At 50.6% G+C, this 27,825-nt stretch overlaps 2 protein-coding genes across 8 annotated transcripts; one reads left to right on the forward strand and one right to left on the reverse strand.

Moving 5' to 3' along the window:
• On the forward strand, positions 1–20,523 carry LOC144728895 (papilin-like). 6 transcript variants are annotated; one of them, XM_078608626.1, is made up of 19 exons: positions 1–542; positions 921–1,380; positions 7,577–7,741; positions 8,505–8,651; positions 8,825–8,995; positions 9,678–9,716; positions 10,724–10,900; positions 11,110–11,151; positions 11,332–11,502; positions 11,971–12,015; positions 12,151–12,321; positions 12,454–12,501; positions 12,958–13,134; positions 14,166–14,222; positions 14,853–15,023; positions 15,371–15,415; positions 15,733–15,894; positions 16,429–16,476; positions 17,769–20,523. In XM_078608626.1, exons 2-19 carry the CDS (start codon positions 984–986, stop codon positions 18,002–18,004), a joined length of 2,469 nt encoding a protein of 822 aa, XP_078464752.1. In that variant the 5' UTR covers positions 1–542; positions 921–983; the 3' UTR covers positions 18,005–20,523. The 6 variants fall into 6 exon arrangements, with proteins under 6 accessions (XP_078464752.1, XP_078464751.1, XP_078464750.1 ...); XM_078608625.1 differs by lacking the exon at positions 1–542 and adding an exon at positions 634–775; XM_078608624.1 differs by lacking the exon at positions 1–542 and having other exon boundaries at positions 782–1,380.
• On the reverse strand, positions 11,743–27,715 carry LOC144728897 (protein-L-isoaspartate(D-aspartate) O-methyltransferase-like). Of its 2 annotated transcripts, XM_078608635.1 has the most exons (7): positions 26,050–27,715; positions 25,303–25,407; positions 24,272–24,303; positions 22,862–22,966; positions 22,132–22,252; positions 21,459–21,544; positions 11,743–21,219 (listed from the first exon to the last, which is right to left on the reverse strand). In XM_078608635.1, exons 1-7 carry the CDS (start codon positions 26,108–26,110, stop codon positions 21,049–21,051), a joined length of 681 nt encoding a protein of 226 aa, XP_078464761.1. In that variant the 5' UTR covers positions 26,111–27,715; the 3' UTR covers positions 11,743–21,048. The 2 variants fall into 2 exon arrangements, with proteins under 2 accessions (XP_078464761.1, XP_078464760.1); XM_078608634.1 differs by having other exon boundaries at positions 25,303–27,715.
• Positions 27,716–27,825: the final 110 nt, after the last annotated feature.

Genomic DNA, 27,825 nt, shown 5'->3' on the forward strand with positions numbered 1-27,825 from the left:
ATCCCGAGAAAATCTCGACGCGTTTCGTAAGTGCCATGAATTAAGGGCCATTGCCCGAAATGTCCGGCAATTACTTTTTTTTGTTTTATGACGACCCGTGTCACAGATGCGCAAACCTCCCCCGTAAGTGAAACAAAATAACGACAAGCCACCAAACTGTTGACGAGGGACTAAAACCACTTTGTCTGCGCTCCATCAGCGGAGGAGGAGGGAGCAGCAGAAACAAAAACTTCAAACTCTCTCCCGAAGCCCTCTCGTGCGCAGCAGACCCCTTCCTTACGCTCGCATCTACGCTCTTCGACCTACGCATAGCCACCATACCGCACGGATGATGGAATGTGGTTGTTGACGGGCTTTTAGTTGTGCGTGCCATCTATCTAGCGACATCTAGCGACTTCCCACGGCTTCGTTTCCACTTCTCTCCACGCCAAGCCACCGGCGTGTCACTCTGCGAGAATCGAGTCTCCTCGTCGGCGGCGAGGAGCGCTGGGGAAGCCGCGTGGAACGCCGGCTAAAGTCGTCCAAATATCTTCTGAAACGAGGTGGGTCACGACGGTGCGGGGTGACCTCCTCCAAGCGGGGGGGGAGGGCCTGTGCAGGTGAGAGCCCCTCCCCTCACACGCCACCGTGGCCCCGCCCACCACCCCCACCAGGTGAAACTTCTCCAGCAAAGCAGGGCTGGTAGGTGGGTGGGTGCGTGCGACGAGGTGAGAGGAGGCGAGGCAAAGCCGAGGAGGGGCCATGGCGAGGAAGGGGACAATGCTCCACTGAGCAGGTCCGCCCCAACGCCCGTCACGACGCGCGGGGTTGCTGGTTGTTTCCTGTGCCCTCCTCTTCCTCCGCGCTCGCTCGCTCGCTCGTTGTTGTCTCCCCGGGGCCTCTACACAGGTAACCGAGGCTGCCTTCTCTATCCACCACAGCCTCCATCTGCCGCCGCCACCACCGAGGCGCCGAGAAGGAGGAGGAGGGAGAAGACGAGAAGGATGAGGGTCACAGGAGGACGAGGGACCATGGGCGCGGGTAGCCACTCTTCCGCGCTGCTGCTGCTGCTTCTCTCCGCTCTGCTCGCGGCCACGGCCGAGTCCCAGGACGACGGAACCCCGTGCCTACCCTCGCTCATGGAGGCCACCGCTGTGACGGGCGGCGAGAGCCTGGGCACCTGGGACGTGGCCGATGAGGACGCCTGCGTGGTCCTGTGCTGCGCCATGGCGCGCTGCGACACGGTCGTGCTGGGCCCTCAAAAGGCCTGCGAGCTGTTCGCCTGCGAGGACGCCCAGTGCAGTTTCGTGGACCACGAGGCGAGCAAGGTCCGATACGTGGAGCCGCAGATCCAGCCGGCGACCGCGGAGGAGACGGGGGAAGCCCCGGAGAGCGAACAGGGTAGGTGGACACTAGCGCGGGCACGAGGGCCTCGTCGAGGGCCTTGTCTGGAGTGGGGTTGGGAGCTTGGGGCAGTGCAGAGGGGCCCGTAGCGAGGAGTAGGGTGAGCAAACAGGGTGTTTTGGGGTGCCAGGGTGAACGTTACAGGTGGGTGTTTGCGGTCGTGGTTAGTGGTTGATTTGGTGGGCGATGGTTAGTGGTTGATTTTGGTGGGTGGATGGTGCTTAGGTTGGGTGATGATGGTGGTCAGTATCGATGAGTCCAGTTGGTGATGATGGTGATCGGGGTTGGGCATTGACTTCAGGGCGAATTGGTGAGGTGGGTGGTGATAAGGATTTGGATGTACAGGGCGCTTAAATTCCTCAAACTGATCGCGCCTTGCACCACATCTCAGTAATTGCAATGGTCAGCTGACGTTTTAGCCTAGGGGACCCTCTGGTAATTAGGCAGTTGTACTTTGGTGGTTGAGTATTTGTTGGCAGTTTTAGCGGGCAAATAGAGTGGATAATTCTGGTGATCAGAGGGGAGAAGTATAGTGTTGTGTGGTCAAAGTGTGTGACCTAGGTAGACGAGTATGATGGATAATTATGTCAACAGATGCCTTGATGATTAAAGCACAATAATGTGTATTTATTAGGGCCCATCACTAAATGATTCTGCCAAGGGTCCTGACAGCTATGGGTTCCCTTTGTTTATATTGGTGTTGCTTGACGAGCGATCATGGCCACGCTGACAACGATGATGGAGAACAATCTCATCAGGAGAGGGCCCTTGCTGTGACACAATCTGTGCTCACCCATCTAGAATATTCACCCATCACAAGTCCCTGCCCATCACGAACCACCACCTATCACTAATCTTGACCCATCACACATCACGAATCGTCAACAATCACAAATATTCACCCGTTACGAATCCTCACCTATCGCATATCACTAATCCTCACCGATCGTCCGTCACTTATACTCAACCAACATGATATGTGCCACACCTCTTTAATCGCGCTGATATTTCACAAGTAGATCCCGCGCTCTGCAAGATCCCATTACACATTGTGATAAAAGGGGTGCGTTTGGTAATGTCGCTTCTCAATTACAGGATAATCTCATTGAAATTTAAATGTGATGCAAGTCCAATGAGCTGATGCGCTGCACAGTGGCCCCTCAATTCATGTGTTGAGAGGGGCCCAAGATTTGAGAGTTTGAGAAGTGTGTTCCCTTGAGAAGTGTGGCCAAGACGTATCATAGTGCTCGGGTCTCGTTTACACGGAGTATGGGTGTGGGATTTCATGCTCTTGGTGTTTGAGCGCCGAGGGTAATGGTAGAGAGGGCAGCTGTGTAAATATTCAACAATATACACAGCAATCAGCCCCACTACACGTGTACAGTCTTCCTAACATACAGTATAAAGTCGGTTATCTCTGTGATGGTATATTGGCAGATATTTAAATTGGGCCTATGACCAAATCGCCCAGAATGCATCCGATCTCATTATCCAGCACTGGAGGCGAGGGTTGGTGGATTGGACACATTTAAAAAGTTTCCGAGGCTCCCTGTGGACACCCAAGAGCCATACTTGTGGCTTGCGAGCAGTATGCAGTCCAGGACAAATGTGGACTGAATCATCTGTCCCTTCTGTGTGGGACAGTGTTGCCCCATCATATGCGTGGGTTTTCTCCAGGTGCTCCGGTTTCATCGCACGCGTTTCATCACTCACTACTAATCTTAATGTAGAGAGAACTGAAGATAAATTGTTGGCGCTGGCTCACACCACCTTGCGGCCTTCCAGCTTGTCTGTGGTTCCTCAGTGATTGTAAGATACAATTTGCGCGTACGACGCTGTATAAATCGATCGTTAGAGGTGTTTTTTTTTGTGAACGGAGAGCAGTGTAGCAAAGGCCACTCTCACACTGTTCGTTTACACTCGTGCTTCCGTGCTCACCACTTTGCCATCATCATCTTGATGATGTCTGGTGATGGATGCTACTAACCCCATCACCGGACTGCCCCATTATTGTAGGTGTAATGATGCGTGCATTTTTATGCACGTCTTGATTCTGAAGTTTGCTATGCATGTCAAATCGCTTAAGAATGAATGTTTTTACATATTAATTCGTATGTAACGTGTTCATGTTATTCCTGCAGCCACTAGTGGCCGTGACATTCACCACAGTGTAAACAAAACTTTTCTAATCGATTTATGACCCTGAATCGCACGAATGAACATCAACATCATCGATGGTCAGTGGTTTGACTTATAATTGGCGTTACTCGCATATTTTAGTTTCATAAACACGTGTTCTTTGTGGCATGAACCGGAATTAGCAGACGTACCGAAACGCACTGCTTCACGTGATTGGCCAATCTGGGAATATCTGCTAATTACATAATTAATTGGTCCCAAGCAATAGCGGCGTGAAGCAAAAACAAGCCGAGCAAACACCTGGAGCCCCAAGCAGCTTGAGGGAGTCTTGAATAATCTAGGGGTGTGTGTAATATCGGCTCAAATCCTATATGGTAGACATAACAAACCCATTAATATATATTTTTAAAAGGCAACTGATCTCTCGCATCGATCTTGTCCGCATCTCTCCATCTCAATTTTTGTCTTTCTCTTGTCTCGCCTGTATATCTCGTCTCCTTATCTTTTGTCCAAATTTTTCGAATCTCACTACACCTCCATATCTTGTCTGTATCTCTTCTGTCGTCTCACCTCTCTGAAAGCCCTGCCACCTACCACAGCCACCTGGCATGGACAGAAACCATTACACGAAGGTCGGACAAAACGTTGCGAGAGTGACACGACTTGAAAAGCGCATCTATGGGAGCAACATCGCTCTGTATTATTAATAACAACAGCGGTGCCAGGTGTGGCTGTGTTCGGGGATATACTGTACATGCCAGTCGCACGGAAGCTGCTTGAAATGTGTTCACTTTTCAAGGCTTTCCACCACCACTCGTCTGAGCCTTCCGCTTATCACGGCACACGGATAAGGCCGATGTGGTTTAGCCGCAGGTGGGTGCCATATAATGGGAAGTCACGTCGGAGGTAACAATGAGAGTTGCGTTGCGAGAGCAGTTACATTTTGAGTTTTGACTCTCAGGCAGGGACAGAGCCTGCCTGGGTGGTGGGGGCCTGTGTTGATGTGAACTGTGGAGGGGCGTGGGATCGATGGATGGTGGCGTGGGAGGTTGATAAGTCGTAATACCGTAGGACTCGCAGTCAATGCTCCGGAAGTATGATGAGTCACTCTCCCTATCATCTAAGCCTTCTCCACTACCCCCCCCCCCACTCGTACCATCACACTCGTCATTGAGCTTTTAAATGTAATTATTTTGTCAGATTGAGGCCACTTTTGCATTATCTACATACTGTATTATTGTAAAATAGATTCAAAAGATATATGACTGTATTCTGAGGATTATATGATTCTCCAAAAAATAAAACGCACCGCAAACTTGTGCCCGGTGTCAATAGAATTATACAGATCTGTTCACACACAGCTACTGGATTATAAGGGGCACCCCCAACTTACCCTTTAATTTACAGGGGAGAAGTGCGTCTTGTGATTTGGAGAATACAGTACGCAGACTTTGAAAGTAAATACGAGTTTGCCGAGCGGCTGAGCCCTGTAGATGCAATGTTGTTGGCTGGCTTCCCACAGGTGTGCGTCACCTCAAAACCGGTCCACATTCTGCCACTGAAAACGTAACAGGACGACCGCTACCCTCATCGCCGCCCAGATCCACTGCCAGTCACCCATGCCCCACGCATCTTGAGTGGCTGTGTGCTCTCATGGTTGTGTTACCTACTTGTGGTCGATATTGCTGGCATAGCCAGCCCGGCCAGGGTGTGTGCCGCTGGCACTGGTGCGCTGCGTACTGTGTATGTGTTCCTGCCTCTATCTACAACATCGCTTGTTTATCGAGCGGCCCAGAGACGTGACACGTTCCTCATTGTACGCCTGCGTGTGTGCAGCAAGTACCCGTTCAGAACGGTCGGTCTCATTGTTTTCATCCAGTGTGCTGAAGAATTTTGTTACAAATTATGGGTTACACTTGTATAGAAAAACAAACTCGAATTCGCAGACCCCATAACTCGCCCCGAGCAGCCGCGGACATTCCAAGAGAGAGAGAGAGAAACGCACAAATCACATCCCAGGGACCGCTTGCGTCACATCATGCTCCTGCGGTCGCCGAGCCCATAGTAAACACCTCGGATAGTCGGTGGAATGGGTCGGAGGGGGGAAGGGCTTCATTCATTACTGTATATATTCCGGGTCACCGGTAGACTGCAAAAGGTGGCACGTGTCCAGTCGAAGTTGCAGCTGTATACTAGATACGGTGTGCCGGGTGTGTAAATATTACCTGTCACCGACCCAGAAAGACCCACCTGAAAATGAAGCCCTCGATGGAGTTGTTTTGATGCAAGCGAGGCAACCACAGGGTGACAGCATCTGGGAACACACCCCCCTGCCCACCACCACGACACCGAAGATGAGATAAAAACCAGTAAAAAATTATTATCAGTTTGTTGCACATGCAGAAATGTCTCGAACAATAAACTCGGCATGTTTAACATTTTAAGTGGGAAATGAGGGGAGCTGCCACAGCAGTTGCAATCATTGTAACGTTGGGCTTTCAATCCAGGTCGCCAGTTGGATTTAAACTCCCAGCGCCAGCAGTTGAATCAAGGGGGATAGTTTCTTAAATCCCCCCTGCCTCCTCTCCACCTGGCAGGCTAAATGAGTTCACCTTAGTTCAGTCGATTGGCAGGTCCCGTGTGGTTGGGTAAAGTGTGGCTACGCCCAGCTCTATCCAAGACGTCTTGGTCAGCGTTGAAGAGTAGGCCCAATATCCCCCAGAGCTTCCCTCTAGTGAAGGCCCTTCTGCCAGCAGTGGTGTGAGCGAGCAATTGCAGGGCTGCTCCTTTAATTGTAACTTTGAAATGAGGACATATGTACCGTGCGGTGAGCCGCCCGTACCGTTTGTGCGTTCGTGAGGCCCGATCGGTGCAGATTCCTCTCGAGGATTACCGGTTTCTGACTTCCGGAATCGACAATTGATTGCGGTTAGCATTTGTCATTGAAACAACATGTATTGAAATGAAACACCTGCGGCCTGTTGTTGTCAAAACACGGCTGGAAAAAGGTCCTCCCCATGGCCTATTGCTTGGAGTTTACCATGCCGGTCCGTTCCGGGTTGGTGAAGGGCTGGGGGCGGGGGACTGGTGATAAGTTATTGTGTTTTTTTTTGTTCTCACTGCCAGTTTGTTCATTGCAGTGCTTTATTTTATTTGTTTTGCTCTTGTAATTTGCAAGAGTGGCCCAGATCACACTTGCAAATGAGACTAATCCTGGTCTCTTGTGTTCTCCCCTGGATTAAACAAAATCAGCATCACTTAAAACCACAGTTCTGCCGTTCCAACCACGTGGCAAATTACTTTGACGATTTGAGACGTGGAGAGTTGCTGAGGGCACACCACACTAGCGGCTGTGTGCGGTGGAGGGCGCGGTTGTTCTAGCTCTCTTTATTAGCCCTGGTTGTAAACACCAGGTTTTTAGCGAGGAGGCGTGGTGCCGTGTCGGTGAACCTCCTGGTACGGGCCCCGTGTGTGTGTGTGCGTGTGCCCTGATGGTCTGTTGCCAAGCAGGTGAGACACACGGCAGTGTCCATGTGAGGCTCGCACTTTGTACTGCGAATTAAATTATTCATGGATGCGGATTAGCGCTGAATAACAGGGCAAGTTGTCGCATCTTGCACATTTAGCGTGGTAGTAATGAATGGACAGGCCGCTTCCTGGTGTTAAGTACACAAGTCCAGAACACTTTCATCTGAGTCACCCCTCCACCCCCCAGAGATGTGACAATTTAGGGTCAACGTTTGGTTCAGGAATCATTCTCTTATTGCATTGCGTCTTTCCTTTTTATTTTCATATACCATTAGCATATCATTCGCATATTTCTTATCTCTTTGTAAATCCACTGCTGCATGAAGGCCTCCACAAGCCATCATTCTTTATTAAACGCGTGTATGGTGAGCATAATACTTGGAATCGACAGCCAATGCCCGACAATTACACAGCAGTTACAATATATGTTTTCTGAGTGCAACGTTCCCTGGGCAGCAGGTGCCATACGTTTTCACGCTGGCACCACTGAGCGACAATCTTCTACTCCTGCCGTGTGTGGAAGCAGACATTTGCAAGCTGCCCCCAAAGGTGGGACATTGTCGTGCCCGCCTGTCGCGCTGGTTCTACGACGGAGATAGCCGCTCCTGCCAGTCCTTCATCTACGGGGGCTGCAAGGGCAACGGCAACAACTTCGAATTGGAGGAGCAATGCCTGCAGCGCTGCGGGGAGGGTCAGTTCGCCTGCCGCACGGCGTGCCGCGTACGCTTTTAAATTGGCGGAGGGGGGGGGCACCTTTTCCTTACAAAGGGCCGAACAGGGCTTTGAAAATATCCTTGTAGGGCCACTGCCTATTGCCACACTCGGTCACTCCTGTCACTGCGAAAGAGCCGCTGCAGTTGCAGAAGTGATCGAGCGCACCGATGTTAAAACACATCGTATTTCCAAGGTCGCCAATATTGCCCTCTCGTACCCGATTACTGTTGTTGAGATGATTATAGTGGGCCCTTTTGACATGGTACACCTCATGTGGCCTGCTCAATTTTTTGCGATAGCTCGACTACTTGGGCAAATCATGGAAGCACCACGTTGTTAACCAACGTGAGTCATCCATCAACGTTAGTTGTCCGAGTTGAGTTTCGGGAGATCCTGATTGTACTCAAGTCGACGCGAGTCGTTTTGGATCTGGGTTCAAGCATCTTTACCCACGGTGATGCCATCGCGTTGCATCTTGCTTCCTTGGGCAGTCTATGGGGCTGCGCAGACTGCAGCCTCCTTGCTGGCATTGGTGTAAGAAGTATCGGAACTTTCAGACCACCGTGTTCATGCACTGGACTCTTTAGTCTCCAAGCGTGCACGTGTCCGCTGTCACGGTGCATCGCGTCTCGTTTCTCCATGTGCCGGTCGGGAGCATGCTTTCACGCACGCGAATCTAGCAGTCGCTGCTCACTCGCTTGTGGACGGACATCGCCGTCTGACGTGCCCTTCCCATGTAGGTGCAGCTCCACAGGTGCAGGAGCCCCAGAGAGTTGTGGGGATGCAGGGGGAGGAACAGGGGGAACATCACCCACCCACGACCTCCACCCCAGAGCAGCAATCCAACGAGGAGCACTCGTCCGAGCCGCCCCCGCCATTCACTACCGGTAACCGACGGCACCGTCTTTTCGCCACCGCCCTCCGCCGTTAATATCCACTGCGCCCCGGTGTTTCAGTATCGGTAATTCACCGCGTGAGAGTCGGGCCGCGGGTGCCTGAGCGGTCGCGGTGGTGGGAATGTGCGTGCGTAACCGATTTTCACGCCTGCCACCCGTGGCAGACGATTGCCTGTCCATGCCCGATAAGGGCCCGTGCAGGGGCAGCCACTGGCGCTGGTCCTACTCGGCCGAGTCTGGGGGTTGCGAGAAATTCATGTACGGCGGCTGCCAAGGCAACGGGAACAACTTCCACAGCAAACAGCAGTGCCTCTCCAGCTGTGGCTTGCAAAAAGGTAACGGCGTTGCAAAGGGCCTTGCTCTGGCACCTGCTGCCCTGCCTTTTGCTCTTGGGCACTGGAATGTGGGAACTGGGTGTATGGTGGCCCTCCACTGCCACACCTACTGGGGCTGTGATGCAGCTGGGAGATCGGAGTACGGCAAGCAGACCTTTGAGCATTATCTTCTCGTGTTTTCCGGGCACTCCACTTTCCTCCAATGTGCAGAATACTACTTTAAAATCCAACTGGCCCCAATGCTGGATCACGCGATTAAAGCGTCTTGAGACTGAGTCTTTAATTCATTTTCTGCTGCCCTCTGTAGTCTGCAACTACCTTGCACCAGTTACCCGTGCTGTCTGCTCCCTGTTCAAGATCTTCCTTTAATAATACATGAATGACTGCCTCTATATATAATAAATATCCCTGCTGTTTCTGTACAGCTTCTTGAGATACGATGTAAATAAATACCTTGATTTTCATCTGCATTATTGAGGCACGCTACAACCATTTCTGAACTTTGTTCAGTTTGCTTTTGCCATTGTGCAGACCCAGGTCATTGTTGATAATGAGACTCGTCGTGTTTTCTTGAGTTCTCCTTTTGTTTGCTCAAAATAAACTTTTAAATTTGACCGGTTTGCACTGATTATTATTAAAAACCCGTCCAAGTAACTCCCCTCTGTTTTTGCTCCCATTACAGATCCGATGTCAGGAAAAGGAAGAACGCTGCAGAGCTACGGTAATCGACGTCGCTGCAGCACTCTGCACCGCCACTCTCCACCGCCACTCTGCACCGTCACTCTGCACCGCCACTCTCCACCGTCACTCTGCACCGCCACTCTGCACCGTCACTCTGCACCGCCACTCTGCACCGCCACTCTCCACCGCCACTCTCCACCGCCACTCTCCACCGCCACTCTGCACCGCCACTCTGCACCGCCACTCTGCACCGTCACTCTGCACCGCCACTCTCCACCGCCACTCTGCACCGCCACTCTCCACGGCCACTCTGCACCGCCACTCTGCACCGCCACTCTGCACCGCCACTCTGCACCGCCACTGCACTGTCACTCTGCACCGCCACTCTGCACCGCCACTCTGCACCGCCACTCTGCACCGCCACTCTGCACCGCCACTCTGCACCGCCACTCTGCACCGCCACTCTGCACCGCCACTCTGCACCGCCACTCTGCACCGCCACTCTGCACCGCCACTCTGCACCGCCACTCTCCACCGCCACTCTCCACCGCCACTCTCCACCGCCACTCTCCACCGCCACTCTCCACCGCCACTCTCCACCGCCACTCTGCACCGCCACTCTGCACCGCCACTCTGCACCGCCACTCTGCACAGCCACTCTGCACAGCCACTCTGCACCGCCACTCTCCACCGCCACTCTCCACCGCCACTCTCCACCGCCACTCTGCACCGCCACTCTCCACCGCCACTCTGCACAGCCACTCAGCACCGCCACTCAGCACCGCCACTCTGCACCGCCACTCTGCACCGCCACTCTCCACCGCCACTCTGCACCGCCACTCTCCACCGCCACTCTGCACCGCCACTCTGCACCGCCACTCTGCACCGTCACTCTGCACCGCCACTCTGCACCGCCACTCTGCACCGCCACTCTGCACCGCCACTCTGCACCGCCACTCTCCACCGCCACTCTCCACGGCCCTGAGCCTTGGTCGTGCGTCTCTTGTCTCTCACGTCCCGCGTTCTGTCTCCCTGTGTCGCCGTCAGAGTTCTGCAGGCTGGAGGCGTTGACAGGGCCGTGCCGTGGCTCGTTCACCCGCTGGGTCTACACGCCGATCAACGGCTCCTGCTCCGAGTTCACTTACGGCGGCTGCCACGGAAATCAGAACAACTTCCTGCTGGAGGCCGAGTGCCTAACGACCTGCGGCCTGCAAAACGGCACCGGTACAGCCCCGTCATCCCTCATCTCCGTCTTGTAAATTATAAAGGAATGTAACGTTTATCACCGATGATATGTGTTTTTATTAGTTGTTTTTTAAAATCTTGTTTTCATCTTGTTGCCACTCTGCATTTCGGTGGGATTGTCAAGTACTTTGTGAGGCTTTCGTTCTAAAAGCTTTGAATCTAATGCGTTGTCATTGCCATTGTTGCAGCGGTGAGGTCCCGGATAAAGTCGGATAACTTGGACCCCTCCGGTAAGACTGTCATCCCTTTCGCACACATGCCCGTTCCCTCCCACGCACGTTTGCTCTCGTACCCGTTCCCTCCCGCGCCCATTCCATCCTTACCCGTTCCCGCCCATGCCCATTGCCTCTTGCCCATTGCCTCTCTTGCCTATTCCCTCATGCGCTTGACTCCTCCACCTGCCTGGGTAGACGTGTGCCTGCTGAATTCCACCACCGGCCCGTGCCGTGGCTCCTTCACACGCTGGACCTACGTTGCCGCGACGAGCACCTGCAAGGAGTTTACCTACGGCGGTTGTCGCGGCAACCAGAACAACTTCCTTGAGGAGGCGGAGTGCCTGATGGACTGCGGACCGAGCGACGGTGGGTGCCAGCGGGCGGGCATGCGGGCCGGCGTTGCTGGGCAATGGCGAATTTGATCCGTTTGTGTTTTTCCGCGAATTGTCGCCGCGCACGCCACGTGGTTTCCTGGAAACCACGGTGTTTCCGTGGTCACGCGCTCGGCGACGCAGGTCGACAACGGAATGCACAGACCGAGGCACGTGGTGGGAAAACTAGGGCGCACCTAAGAGATGGGCAACATAAAAGAAAATAATCGAAAGCTGCCATCATTTTTTAATCGTAAATCCAAACCGCTACACTCTTGTTTTACTTAAAATGGCCGTTTACTGCTGGCAGTTTGGGAGTTGATCATGTATGTACAATGCTGCAGGAGATTGCCGGCAATAAGCAGGTGCAAAGTGCCACTCGAGATAAGCACGTGTTTGCGAGTGTGTTGCCTCTCGGGGCCACAAGCTTGGGTCTCACGTGATCTCTCCTCTCCGCTCACAGGTGCCGACCACTCTCTCGTATTCAGGACCATGGCTCCTCCAGAAGGTGAGGTTCACAAGGTCATGGGCAGTTCGCCATGCTTCCTCCCCCATCATTAAAGAAGGCGGCTGTCTCACAGACACAGTTTCTAACTTCCCATCGATCCTTTCGGGTCTCGAACGCAACTCCTTGTGCGATCAGACATCTGCCTGCTGGAGGAGGCCGTGGGGCCTTGTCGAGGCTCTTTCACGCGCTGGATCTACGATGCTGAGAGCAGCAACTGCAAGGAGTTCACCTACGGAGGCTGCGGCGGAAACTTCAACAACTTCCTGGAGGAGACGGAGTGCATGGTCACATGCGGCCGATCGCTGGGTACCCTGCGCACGTGCAGACACCATCGCACATTGAATTATTGTTCGGTAAATGTTTAATTCGATAACCGAAACCTTGGTCGGTCTGGCAACTGGACGATGTAATGCTGACACTGACCTCCTTCTCTTGCAGAGGACGACGATGGTAACATCCGCATGGTCGCCACAGAGATCCCTCCTGGTAAGACTCGGCACAATTTTTTTTTAAAACGAGCTTATATGGGGTTCAGGAAGGAATTTTGATGGCACTTTTCTGTGTAATCTAGGACGTCACTTTCACCACTCAATCCCATAACGATTGAGTAGAGAACTTAATATTTCTGTGATGTCACAATGGTCATTATAATGATCATTCTTAAAGCTTACAACTAAGGATGAATATCAAGTTTAGAGACCAGCATATTATCTTCAATTCAGTGAACTGGATTACCAAAATGACAAAATCAAAACAAATAAAAGTACAGCAATGAAGCAAAGATCATTTGTGGTAACCAGGTCGTTTTTGAAAAAAGAGCTCTATAACTCAGTGGGCCTTACCTCGTAAGTAAAAAATAGTCGTAGTAGTATAGTAGTAGTAAATAATTCTTGTTTTCTCATCTCCTCGTGTTGGATGACTCGGTGGCTTTTCCACGTCAAGACGTCTGCCTGCTGGAGGCCGTCACGGGCCCGTGCCGCGGATCCTTCACGCGCTGGACCTACGACGCCGAGAGCGGCCACTGCAAGGAGTTCACATACGGTGGTTGCAGTGGAAATTACAACAACTTTCTGGACGAGACGGAGTGCGTGGCCATGTGCGGCCTGCAAGACGGATCTGGTGAGGAGCTCGGAGACCGGTCTCGGAGCACACAGAACCCCCCGTGTAGCTTCTAACAGGCTGTTGGGGCAAGTGCCGTTAGCGAGCACCTACTTGGGCCTGCAGTGGTGTGGCCAGTATTATGCCAAACTGTCTTTGTCTCCGTGTGTGCTGATGTTTACATCCTACATCAGGTGCTCAATTCAGTCCTAGGACTGGTTCTGATATCACTCGCCACTCGCATTTGCTGTGGACGGAACTCAAATTTAGTTTTCTGTATTTGTCGCGCAAGTACGCTGACTGCTGCACCACCACTGTGTGCATGCGGACACACATCGCAAGGCTACCAGGAACCAGGGGTCCGAGTGTGGAGGGCACATAGACCACGCGGGCTTATATTGTTTTTGAGCCGGTGGTGTTGTGGTTAATCTGTCCGGGTAGCGCAGTTTCGAGTTTAGGTCCCAACTGGGTTTTGGTCAACCGATTCTTATTTTGTGAAAACTCTAAACAGCCAATTCCTGCTTTTTGGATGGTCCCTACCATGGGATAGTTGAATTTCTACCACTAGCTCAGGGCTAGAGGTGAAGATTAGTGCGGCCGCCTAGCTGGTGTGAGTGGGGAGACGTTTAGGCTAGCCTCAACGATCGAATTCGCAGACAGGTGGTGGGGTGGCTCAAAGGTCTAAGCCAGCACTGCTGAGATCCTGCATCCGAAACCAGGTTTCGGCCATTTGTGATCAATCCATGTTCCCAAGTGTGACGAATTAATGGTCTCGGCCCAGTCACCAATCCTCGTGTAAAAAAACCCCATAGTGTTAAATGTTCTTCTGCATGTAAATTACGTTTAAATTGTAGCTCGGACAATGAAGATATTGGTTTTTCTATCACGGCACAAAAGGGGACAAAACTGGGGGGGGGGAATTTACAACAACAACAACAAAAGAGGAGGATCCGAACTCACGGACGAAGCGTGCGTCGCTCGTACATGGAGGTGCGTTGCTGTGACGTGTCCGGGAGGGTTAACGTGCCGCTGCTTGTCGTGTGGTGATGCAGTGGACATTGGCGAAGGAGAGGGTCAGCTGCGCTTGGCGGTGCACAAGCTCGACGCAGGTAATGCACCACACTCGCAGGGATTTCTTAGGTAGCTCTGTGATATCCTCTTCTGTGGACCGTTATAATAGCGGATTTTTATATTGCGTCGGTCATGTAAATTGCATCTCACAAACGCTGATGAACTGCAGACAAGCTGGAAGGCAGCCAGCAGGTGGTGACTGGTGCCAATAATTGCCTGAGCTCTGCAGTCCTTTTTGTTCAGATGTTTTCAGCCACTTAATGAGCCTTTATGCATATGTAAGGAAACCAGAGCACCCATAGTAAACTGCTGTGTGAGGGTGCAACACTCTATCCCATAAAGAAGGGACCGTTATTAGTCCTCACTTTACTGAACCGCATTCTAACAAGTCAGGGTAATGCACTTCCTTGACACACATGGGAAGGGAGTGTCACAACATTTGTGCGGTGATCCACGAACCCTCACTGCTTCCACAGTACTGGATAACAGGCAATATGCGTAGCCACTACTGGGTTGCACTGCTCTGCGAGATGTCTGAATAGATCGTTCAGCTCGTGACATGGCGAGGACACCACAGTCGGGGGGGAAAAATACTGAAACGTAACAGAATCTGATTGGCAAATGCAGCCTGGACGAAGCACCACCGTCACGCCGAGCGCTGTCCACAGAGGTGTGCCTGATGGAGGCCGTCACGGGCCCGTGCCGCGGATACTTCACGCGCTGGACCTACGACGGAGAGAGCGGCCACTGCAAGGAATTCACCTACGGCGGCTGCCGTGGCAACCACAACAACTACGTAGACGAGGCGGACTGCAAGACGAACTGTGGACCGTCTAAAGGTGTGACGATAAGTTACGGCACCGGAGACTTCCCGCTTGCCAGTCACAGCTTTTGAATATTCCGCATTGCCCAGAAAAAACATTTCTGCATGTGTTTTGTTTTGTTTGCGAGCCGTTTATGCTTTTGAGGTTGTCTTGTAAGGCATAGTATGTATGTTAAACTTCTTTTGCACCGTACGTAGCCAATCATGCTATTTGGAGGTGTGGGGGAGGACAAGAAACTAAACACAAAGTGATGTGCTGCTGTATGTTTGCTGCTTTATACATTCCAATTATTGTGAAAGAATGTGTGTTTTGCAAATGGGCTGAATGGTGATGGAGTGATCCTTTTTGTTGTCTGCTCCCAGGAGGCTCCAGCTCAAGGCTGTTCGAATCGGACAACTCCTTCGAAGGTTTGAACCTCTGTTTTACAAACCTAAAACATGACTGCTTTAACTTTGATGACCGCAAACGTCTGTTAAAGGCTACATGGGGTGTCTTTATCTTTGTGTATAGAAGCATTTGTCAGTCAACTCTGAACACCTGGGTCTATTTCCTGACCTGCCAATGAGCCTTCCTCACTTCATGCGACGTCAAGTACACCTAGTCTGGCACAGGTGCTGTGGTGACGTCACCGCCGCACAGCGGTGAATGGAGACTGTTGTAATTGTTGTTGTGCATGCATCTGTTTGTGTGCGTCTGGTTGTGCTCTCGTCTGCACCGACTCCAGACCTCTGCAAGGCGGAGCCACAAACTGGGCCTTGCCGGGCTCACTTCCAGCGCTGGTACTACAGCGACAGCACCGGCGGCTGCGCCAAGTTCACGTATGGAGGCTGTGCCGGCGGTTTCAACAATTACCTGACAGAGGAGATCTGCCTGAATGCCTGCTCTGGTAGGCCCCCATCTTTGCTTCCCCGCCCCCAACTCCTCATTCTCTTCCATTGAACTGTTTGACCCCTGCTTTGAGAGTCATGGATGGGGCATTACTGGACGGGGCCACCTGCAGGATCCTGGAGGCCTGAGTCTGAATGTGCTCACTGCATCATCCGCAGGCTTGTTGTGGGGGGGCCTCTGTCGTGTGAGGCCTGGGGCAAATTGCCCTTTTTGTGCCCCCCCTCCCCCTCTGGTTTTTGGTTGGCCCTGTTCCTGGGAAAAGAAATGTGAATTGTAATCGATTCTCATGCTCAGGATACATGTATCGTGGGAATCGAATGTCCACAGTGTGTCATGTAATTGTTATAATTCCAACGTTTGGCGAGGATAGTTTCCAGGCAGCGTGTACTGCAAAATGCACTCTTCACCTGCGTCGGTCGGTCTCTTCAAAAACAGGCGATTTCCTGCAAAGTTATTCTGTCAATATACGTTACGGATGACAGGCATGTTAATGACTGTTTGCGTGTGTGTGATGGCCTGTCTGTGTGCGCAGCAGAATCCAATGCCGACAAAAACATCAATAAGTCTGGATCCCTTCACGGTGACTGCACTGACCGACACTTAGCTCTGTCGCACTCACGCAGGGAATCTCTGCGCAGCGCTGAGTTTGTTTATCTGTGGAGCAGCTGCGTGTCTGGCCACAGAGGTTCAGTGCTTGTTTGTATGAACAATGCGTGGTAGCATAGCTCTATGTTGCTGCATATGTCACTTGTAAGAGAGGTTCGCTTTTCGAGCCCAGCAATCGCTGTGGTTATTACCGCGCGTGTATTATCCACGGAATATGCAGTCTGCTTCACAGTTGATGTTAAAGAACCCCTGGACGTTATTCAAAGACAGGCCATTGTGTGCTGGTGTCGTGGTCCAAATGCATGAAATAAAATAAAATTACCATAAATTTACGCAATTGGGATTACAAACGGCTTATAACAATGCCCATTTACAGGCTGGGTGCTGAGTTTCCTTGTGCCCACAAGGACTGCTGGCATTGGGGGTGCCCTTTCAATTATTTGAGATGCAATGCAAGTCGCTTATCGCGTGTGAAGCGTTACAAGACGCCGCAGCATGAAGGAGGGCGGCTCTGTCAAAAACAAATCTATTACTAGTTTTAGAAATTGGTCAGGGTAATCAAGGTCAGTGCTGTTGATGCCAGAACTCCTCGCCGTCACCTTATTTTGCTGGATCCCTCTGGTTGTAAAATGACTCCTGACCTTCGAGGTCCACTCTTAAACTTTCCAACATCTGGAAGTGATAGGTACAATACAATAACACGTGGCCTTACCCAGCAGCGAATTGGGACCACATCTCCTGATGCTGTACAGAAGCAGTGGTCATTTTTATTTTGTAGTGAAAGCAGTTATCGGGAGATGTAAAATAATAAGAGGGGATAGGTCTGAGTGCACGGAAGGGAGTAGAGAGGAGGTAGGTAGTGAGACAGGAGGGGAGAGGTAGGTAGGGGCAAAAACGTAGAAGATCTTCTTGGTTCTTTTGGTAAAGTCACGTAGAAGGGAAATAATAAAATTATAAAAAGAAAACAATTTTGTTTTTATTATTTCCCTTCTACGTGACTTTACCGAAAGAACCAAGAAGATGAATCCCTGCAGTCACGAAAGCTTCAAATCGAAATTTAACGTAGAAGATGTTGAAATTAATCCGCTTGGATTAGCAGCCAATGGAGGGATCAGAGTTTTTGGGGTAAATATCGCATTGGAGCACGAGTGGGTTGGGCATGTCTGCTAAGTGGGTGCGTGCTTGCGCTCACCGACATATCCCTGCGCGTGTGCCCTGCTGCTGCTGTTGCTGCTGTTGCTGCTGTTGCTGCTGCTGCTGCTGCAGTAGTCGGGGTGCTGTTCGGCGTGCTCGTCGCCGTCCTCATGGTCGTGTTCGTCGTGTGGAAGCTGCGCCGCGCTCGCCGAAAACAGACGAGCAACGGCACCGCCACGACCAACGGGACGACCGCCACCACCACGGTCGTGGACGGGCAGCCCGGCGCCGAAACCAAGGAGGAGAACACGCACCTGATGGCAGAGCTGCCGCACAGCCCCTTCATGGGCAAGCAGAGCAGCGTCTAGCAGCACCGCCTCCCCAAGGCCGCTGGATGATCGTGCCAGGTCAAGGGGTCACCGTGTCATCGCACATTGAGTACCGCCGCTTCGGTCTGCCCTTTTCTACTGGGCCTATCCCCACCAACCCCCCCCCTCCCTGCTGTGCAATGTGACCTCGGCACGGCACTTGCAGGGTGGTGTGTGACGTGAACAGGGCTCCCACGTAGTTACCGGGTGTAGCCACACTGCAGGGCTGATGACCATTGAACTCAGTAGCTCACACTCATGGGGACCCCTGCTGAGAGATCCCCCCCAACGCCTTTCTCAGCACAACGCCGTCTGGTCTTTTCCTCCATCATCCTCACGTTTTTCACTGCAGTTCCGCAGACCTCGACGGCAACTCTTTGGTTGTTTTGCGTTTGTTTCTGTAATTAAACCTTTTTGGACTTATCATTGAAGAATCATTTGAAGCCAGTTTTCCCAAAGCATCATCAGGAAGGCACACGGCGCAAGGTGGCCCAGGCTACAGCTGTGTCTCAGGACTGCCGCAGGAAACAACAAGTGCAAACCTCTTCTTATTTAGCATCCCCGCGTTCAGGGAGTCGTCGAAAGAGACGGCGGGATTCTGCCATCAGGAACCCGTGACGAGATCGCTTGGGCGCAGGTTGTGAGAATGCAACGGTACGGTCACGCATTTCTCGCTTCCTCTTTCACCGTAAATGCAGTTTTGGAAAAAGCCGTAACTTTTGCAGCGTGTGGTTGTGTTTTGTATAAAAAAAACAAAAAACGTTTCTTTTGTACCGATATTAGTTTAGCAGAATTTTTACAATAATTTGTTGTTGTTTAAAGAATCGTCGTTGTAACCACCGACAACTGTCCGTGTTGCCGAAGCCATGCACGCTGAACTTGCGCAGTGGAGTACATTCTTCCTGGCCGGGGCTCGGCTCCGGAGCCATAAGTGGACTGGCCTTGTACCCATGGGTTCGTATTAGGCACGCAGTTATTCACTGATGAGTCGGTTAAACGCGAATTGTACACTCACGAGGCATTGCATTTACAATTAACAGGAACTTTATGCTGATATACATTTAGACCACAATAAAACTTTTGGTGATTGTAGGTTTGGACCAATGGAATGAATGAAACACAATTCGGCAGGACAGATGAGTTGGGTGATACAAACGAGAAACAATTATCAAATCGTGACCCCAAATCGCGAAGACCAATTAGCCAGGAAAGTGAATCGTTACGTGCCTGGTTTTTCAGCAGGCCTGGGCTCCGAGATCTGCACCAACAGAATTGAGTTCCTCATGGGGCATCCGTCTCCCACCACTGCATGCGAACTTGGCACATTACACATTGCTGGCCTCACTCCACATTGTCCATTGGACTGTTGATTAAATATTTTCATTTTTCATTGCATTGGCTTTGAGTTTTGGGGTCGAGATGAACGGTCGGGTTTGTGCCAAGAGTCGACGGCCACCACTGCACACGTAAGATCCAGTCTGCTCGACCGGTAATTGCTAAATTTGGCGCAACTTTGCTAGATGTCTACAGACAAGATGAACAAGGTTTTTATGATGATGCGACGTGTGCAATTGCCAAGTTAAGTGGTGACATTACTTCGACAGCGAAGAGAGAGAGGGCAATGTGGTGGTGACACCGACCGCCATCGTTCGCATCTGGTGTTATGGGCCGCGACAAGGGACGTGTTTGTAAATATGTAATACTGTAAATGTGTTCAAAATGTTAAAATAGTATTGTGATTCACCCTTCCATGTGTTTGGCTCGATGTTGGAACCTTTTGTATTTGCTGGTCCCCATTGCACTGGCACTCGCGCTCAGACACGGGAAACGATGTGCGACAGAGCAGGTTGGTTCAGTCATTGTTTTCAAGGGGGCTTTAACGATGCATTCATTGATCCACCGACATGCGTCTTTGAACTCTCGGTACGTGCATCGAACCGTGCGTGCGCGAGAACGGATGTTTTTCGATAAGTATATTTTGTATGTGTAACAGGTTCACGTGGCCTCTGAAGCCACTGCAGACCGCTACATTCACTACAATGTAAAAAAATTACGTTTTTTTATTGCGGCTATTCATCAAATCTCCAAGTGAATCTTTACGCTCGTAGCTTTGAATTGCGCGATGAGATGCCCTGGAACCATCGATGCTTACCATACATTTTGCCAGCGACCTCGGGAACCCTCGCAAGTCAACACGCAGCTTCCATGCGAGCGCACGCTTTGGTGCTCGTTAAGAGAAGGCATGCGTGAACACGAATGCCGAGGTTTTCTCGGACTGCTCGTTAACGGAGTCGGGTTTAACGACCCACGCCAGCGTGTGTGATGAGCATTGCTGTTTGCCACCCGTTTCTGTACGAAGAGACGGGCGTTCGCGATGCGATGCAAACTCGAGGGCATCGCGCTTGGTTATTGAGCTTGTTTTATGTTACTTTTAATAGGTTTTGAGGCAGGTTTTTATAATAAGTATTGATCGTTGTAATTTCTGGGTATTTAATTACAATAAACTGTTGAGCTGCAAACGGCCGTGGTTACTGGCTCGTTGCAAACTGTCAAAAGACAGAAAATTCATCCCTGTGTGGTGGCTTTCACTCTGCACAACATCAATGCATACTCTGAAAATACTGTGACACATTTCGATTTAAAGCTTTCGTGACTGCAGGGATTCATCTTCTTGGTTCTTTCGGTAAAGTCATGTAGAATGGAGACAGTCTCCTCGACAGACCTGTTCTCCACCTGAGGACGGCTGCTTGCGTTGTGGCCGAAACGTCGTGAGAATTATTTTATTATGTTTTATTTTTATTATTGTATTATTTCCATTCTACGTGACTTTACTGTGACACAATTTACAAAAAAAAAAATCCACGCCCAATGGCTACATTAATTGCCCAAACAACATTCGTAAGCGGTGTCAATGACACACGTGGTGGGGTTCTGTACTTGGCGTGTTCACCACCAATGCAGTCCCTTGATTTAGTTTCACCACCGAAGCGCCGCTCACAATGACCAACAACCTCCGGCCCATGTCGACGACCCCCGATGGGTGTTCACGGCCACTGCTTGTCGCGGTCGGTGAGCGGCACATACATGACGGACATGAGCGGCTTGCTCCTGATGGTACCGTCCTCCAACTTGTCATGCTGCTCCAGCATCTGGTCGCCACCCGCTGCCCCCACGGGCAGCACCAGGCGTCCCCCCGGCTTCAGCTGGTCCAGGAGCTGGGAGCCAGGGGAGGAGGGGGGGGGGAAGCATCACAAGCGGGGCCGGTGCATAAAACCAGATGACACCACTGCACGACATGGCGAGATAACGTTATGAAAAATGTAATCGTCAAGTCGAAGATGAATTAATGTCGGCAGTTACTGCAAGCATTTGATCTTGTTCATTGATGAACTTTGTGCGGCAAGGACATCGCAAGTCGATAATATCGAATGTGATTTGGTGGAATGACACTCACGGCATGCGGCACGATGGCTGCTGCTGCCCCCACGTGGATGGCATCGTACGGTGCCCCCTCCAGGTAGCCGAGCCGCCCGTCCCCAACTACAAACACAAACGCGCTGAGTGAATCCGAGTGTGCTCAATAACTACACCTACAACGGCGGCAACTTCTGTTTCAATGGATACGGCAAGCGGTCACGGGAGATGTTTTTTGCGTGGCATTGTCACGGTTTATTCCTGTCACATTCAGCGTGGCCTCGTCTAACAACTCGTCGATCCAAGCGACTGGCGCATGTTCGTGAGTGGCGAATGAGGGCGGTGGAGTATTTTTTTAATTATGTGTTGAATTCGTGCAGGTAAAAGTGGCTTGCACATCTCTCACGTTTGACTGACGGCGGAGTCTCCGAGCAGAAACAAGTACAGTATTTTTGGGGGCGTAGAACTAGAAGAGACGGAGACAATCTGGAGAAATTGTACCATGTAGGAGAAATTGATGGGAAATGACCTCTGGGTTGCCCTGATACTCGACACCTGGATGATGGAGGAAAGATTAGTGGGAGAAAGAAAGAAAAAAACACCCGCACGACGGAGCAATGCGTAGACCGTGGGAACCAGAAACAATCTGCCAGAGGCATCAACAAAGGTCGATATCGACCTTCGAATCGTGGTGACCCCACGTCCACACTCACGCTTGATGGACACTCGGCCCGAGGAGATGAGCGAGGGGTCGTCCCGGGTGATATTTTCCAAAGAGTCGTTCACCAGCCCAGGGATGTGCTCCACCCCGATGACACGGCCCCTCAGCCCGACCTGCTCCATACAAACACGAGAAGCCCCCCCCCCCCCCAGCCTCATAGACGATTTGCTACGCACGGTGCAAAAGAAGTTCAACATACATGTACATACATTCAAGTGCTGCTATACGAAGGGGTGGTGTGGCAAGAACCTTTCTCGGCCGTCTTTGTCTCCCCAGTGCTGTTGTTCAGCTCGCTGTGCACCAGGTACTCATTTTATTTTATGCTTGCGCTTGTTTACCCAGGAAAGCCTGACCGAGTCTCATGACTATTTTTCAGAAGCGTCATGCCACGTTTTCACAGGAGAGGATAATGATTGCCGTGTGTGATCCCAATTGAGGCCCATGGCCGTATCTGACATCACTCACCACTGATGGGAATCGAACTCAGTCCCCCGGGGTTCATTGCGAAGTGCACTAACCACTTCACCACTACTCCTGACAACAAAGAAAGGCTCTGTTGACGGGTCACGGCACAGACCCAGGTGCCATAGCTTAACTGGTGGCTGCATCACCACCCTTGTCCTCATCATCCACACGCGCACAAACACCACTGCCCTCTTGGCGTGTTCACGCTGTTTTGAATGGCGACGTTGGCACCGGCAGTGCCACTGTCACCCCCGTACCATCCTGGCCAAGCAGGCGGTGAGGTAGCCGCTCCCAGAGCCCACGTCCAGCGCCGAGGCTCCCTCCTGCAGCCTATCCTGCAGCAACTCCAGCGCAAACGCGTGCTGAATCGCACAAAAAGACAAAGATCCCCCGTGTAGCCTTTCACAGACTGTAGGGGCAAGTGCTGTTAGCGAGCAACCTATGAAGGCCGGCACGGCACACGAGGGGGTGGGTGGCCAGCACACCACGCCCGGCCGCCTTTGTCTCCCTAGTGGCGATTTTTACACATCGCGACATGTACTCATTTGGGGCTGAGTCGACCTAGGGGAGGCCCAGGACCAGTTCAAATAATTGTCACTGGGTGTTGACCGTGAGCGAGAATCGATCCCGGGTCGCCAGGTTCGTAGCGCAGCGCGCTAACCGCTACACTACCACTGAAGCGCACACGCAGACACACACAGTCACACAGTCAAAATCCCAACGTTGGCTGAACGTTGGCATTCGGTTAGAACCGTTGGACCAACGTTTGGGGAACGTTGCCTCAACGTTCCATGTTTACTGAGCACCCCCCCCCCCCGCGCTATAGTCAACGTGAGCTGTTGGGATAAGTGATGTCAGCAAGTAACACAGACCTCAAAGTCCACACACTAATTTGAAACTGCACCATTTTGAGCCAGTTAAATCCAATTTGCGTAGAAGTGTATACAATTAACACAATTTCCAATGCACACGCGCTCTCGTGACTTGCTCACGTCCAGATGCAAATTCTGAGACATTTTAGATTTGTTTTCACGCTTTCATTTAACTCACTCTGTTGTTGTCGTTGTTGTATCCTCAAATCTTGTAACTCAATTTTAACCCACTTCCCAATGTGGTATCGACTGCAAACTTGGTATACTTATGTCATACTGATGACAATACTATATTCTATCTTTTAAAAAATCTATATTTTTTTACATTTTTTATATGTTATGTTTCGGCTTGGGTCTAATTGTCCACGGTCAACTGACGTTGGCTGTAATTGGCCACGGCCCCCTTGCGTTATGGCAAGTTTCGGGGCCACTTCCTGGAGTCGTGGAGTTCTTCCATTACTAGTACATTTCATAAAAGCGTGTTTTAAAAAAAGTTTTTAAAGAACACATTACTTATTTTTGGCAAAGATTTCGGAATGAGCCGAAGGAGGAAGTGACATCACTATTTCCAGCCAGAAACGGTGGCACGTGGCAATGGGTGGCAAGTTTTGTTAGCACGCAGACAACCATCGACACATAACGCACTGCAATGCAAATGATCTGAAAATCCGAAAAAAAAGATCCGAAATTTCCCTGAATAACCCGAATGTCTGAAATCCGAAACTCATTCCTCTTATGTGTCATTAAACAAAATGACTCAATTTTAATAATGACCCAGTTGTAAATATGTCCTACCATTCGGGGTGCGCTTATTGTCGCGTAATAGCCTGCGTGAAGAAAAAGAGAAAAATTACGGAAAGAACAGTGACACATGAACGCATTGGAGTTGTTTCAAACTGAGGGACACAAATTAACTGCAAGACAGAAACGAAAGCCGACTAATCGGTAATCAGCTCAGAATTTTTCTCATTGTCATATCCCCACCCCCAATGTATTGATTGCACTATTGCAGGGGTGGGTGGGGAACCTTTTTTCTGCCAATTGCCATTTGGATATTAATAACATCATACAAAATTATCAACTTAAAAATTTGCCTGTTATATTTGGTCAAACATTTCATTAACTCACCACTAATGTGATGGCTAGAACTGATTCTCTTTGGTGAGGCGTGTGATGTTAGCTGGTATTGATGATGTTGCTACTCGCAACTGCTTTTCCAGGTTTGCTCCTAGATTTATTGAATTTTGAGTCCCGCCTGTGGTTGCCTTGGCAGGGCCACACCAAATGATTTCGCGGGCCTTATACGGCCCGCGGGCCGGACGTTACCCACCCCTGCACTATGGGCACCACTACGTCCTGAGACGGAGCGTCCACACGGCCCGCAGAATGGTGAGTTGGTGTCTTATCCACACCAGCGTTATTGCACCTTCCCACACGCAGCCTGCGACAAAGATGCTCGTCGCGTGCCAGTAAAACTATAAAGCGCTCAGATCCTTGATTGTTTTGCTGAAATGAAAAACCAAATTTCACGTGATTTTTGTTGCCGTAAGCCATTGGTGACCAGGCTGACTCAATCAAACTCCACTGCACTCGACGACCCAGTTTAATAACACGTCGCCGAAACCCACATTCGAACCCAGGAAGTAAGCGGTTCCACCTGGAGCAAACAAAACAAAAACATCGGAAACCAAAACCAGGAGGCCACCAGCAAAGCGGTGAATTTTCTTGTTCAAGTGAATTTCCACTGATCCCACAATGCCTGGCCACACACTCTTTTGAGGTCACGTGGAACAGCTGCGCGTGCACGTCCACACTGCATGCAACACCTATTGGCTGGGGAAGGTCTTCGTATGGGTTCATGAGGGTGTAGAGTCCGCGGTCAGTGGCCAGCATGGCCCCGATCACGAGCTCCGAGGAGGCGAACGAGTTCTCTAGAAGCTCACAGTGGACACGCGCGCATGCATAGGTCACGGACACGGCTTGCACACCAGCCACTCGCATGACGAACCACACACGACTAATTCATGAAACATTTTCAAAGTGAACTTGTGGAGTGAACAAGAAAAAAGATTCGATATTTTGCCCATCTGGTAGCCTGCTGAATTGTTGTAACCGTGTTATTTTAAGCAGGGATGGGTGGGCGGCAAGGAGGGTATATGGGGTTGACTTTGCCCAGTTCATGACTGAGTAGGCCAGAGGTCAAGTGCAGGGCTCGGAGCATGTGTGCCATGTATTATTCATGAAGCTTGCTCTTCACCCAACATGTTCTGTCACCCTCCGTGGTGCACACACATTCATTGCCATGCAGTAACGGCACCGCAGCTAAAGCTGGCTCCTAACTGGGGTATCAAAGCATTGCGCTAACCGGCTAGTGTATCCTTCAAGCTATGCCGTCATGTATTTATAGAACCGTCCATAACCCACCACCACCACCTCGCGACAACGCATCACGGGGCAGGCTGAACAAAACACGGCGCGATTCACTGCCACGGCAACGCCAAATACGTGGAATTGCCGTCTCATTCAGGCTGTGCGCGCGTGGAAATAGCTGTTGTTGCGCCAGCACCACTCACCTCGCAAGTAACTGACCATGTTGGCATTGGTGTCGTGGTTGCGACCCCAGGACATGGTCATCAGCCGCCGGGCATCCCATTCTGTGCGCCGTCACGACCGTGCAGGGGGCGGGGGGGCTAAACTTAGAGACGGTGCCAGCAGCGGGGGAGTCCAGCCCGTGTGCCGGGTCGTGTCACTCCTCTGGCCAGCGGCGATGACCCGTTCCTCCAGGGCAAGGGTAGGCAACCTATGACTCGCAGGCTGCATCCGGCCCTCATTTCATTTGGCCCACGGCCACAAGGCCTACCACTTCCAAACAGCCCGCAAAATAAACTTATCCGTCACTATTGGAACCTCATTTGCCAGTAGCAAAATATAATAGTTTTTTTACCCTTTTATCTGGCAACAAAACTGACACCTTTTTTACAAGGAGTCAGATAGTTTTCTTTAGAGCCTAGTCTCACATGGTGTTGGACTAGATGACGCCAAAAGGCGCAAGTGCACGTCATCTGGTCCAACACCATGTGAGACTAGGCTCTAAAGAAAGCTGTCTCGGGTGTGGACCAATCAATTTCAAGGACAGTGCATACATTATCAGTTGTTTTTTGTTTGCATTCCGACTGCAGGTATTGTGGTCTATGCAAACATGACTCCTTGTAAAAAAGGTGTCAGTTTTGTTGCCAAATAAAAGGGTAAAAAAACAATTATTATCCGTCACTGTAAGATTCTTAGCTGCAATCATCAGGTAATTAAAAAATATATTTACAAGTGAAGGCCCACCGAGCTATTAGCTTTTTCAGAAGCGACGTGGCCATGTATGAGCGCTCAACGAAGTGGCTTATCATGTGGATATTTCTAGCAGCCAAATAATATCAACACGTTTCTAAATGTGGAGGAAAACACCGGAGGACCCAGACCTGGAGAAAAATTCACACCACGGCGAGAACAAGCAAACTCCAAATATACAGCAGGCGTCAGGGTCGGGATCAAACCACAGCCTCCTCCATACCAGGCGAGGGAGATAACATCTCACCACCACGGCACCCCTTAGATGTTTTACCTAGCAATATCACGCTTGCGATTTAAGAGCATTCGGCCATTTCTCCAACTGCAAATGCTTCTATACCCTTTGGACATGCGACTGACATCGAATAATGCAAAGGTGTGGTGTTAATGTGTTGCCCGCCAAAGGTATTTGAACGTCTTATTTGGGCCCCCAGTAAGGAAAGGTCACCCACCCCTGTGCTCGGGCTTTGTCCAGTTGCAAAATAACTGGACCACGTGATAAAAAATATGGCCTCAACAACAAATAGATGTTTAAAATCATGTATTTGTATGTGTGGCATAGCCTTGCAATGTCTCATGCTCCCTACATATTTTCTTTTATAGTTTTCATTTAAAGGATGTATTGCGGCCATTACACAAAATAAAAATGGACAGCCCTTTGTCAATCACAACTGGATGAGGTATCACCCACGCCGTGCAAGTCACGAGTGTTGTTCGATCTCACTGCACAACGCACAGTGCTGTACGAGTTCAAATGTTTACATGGGATGAAAAGATATTATGTGCTAAAATGTTTGTCTGTTTAAAACATAATTGACAAAGTATGCGACAGCACTCATTGGCTCTTACTCCAATTATGTTCAAAAGATACTCGTTAAAAATGTTTTACCGTTCATGTAATCTACGACCAAAATATTTAAAAGTATATTTTAAATCATGATTTGTGCATATACGTAATTTCTGTTCTTGCTCCAACTCAGATTTGCTTTTCTAAGTGTGAAAGAATAATA

This window comes from Lampetra planeri, chromosome 30 (genome assembly GCF_965212315.1).
Source record: "Lampetra planeri chromosome 30, kcLamPlan1.2.h2, whole genome shotgun sequence".
NCBI lineage: Eukaryota > Metazoa > Chordata > Hyperoartia > Petromyzontiformes > Petromyzontidae > Lampetra > Lampetra planeri.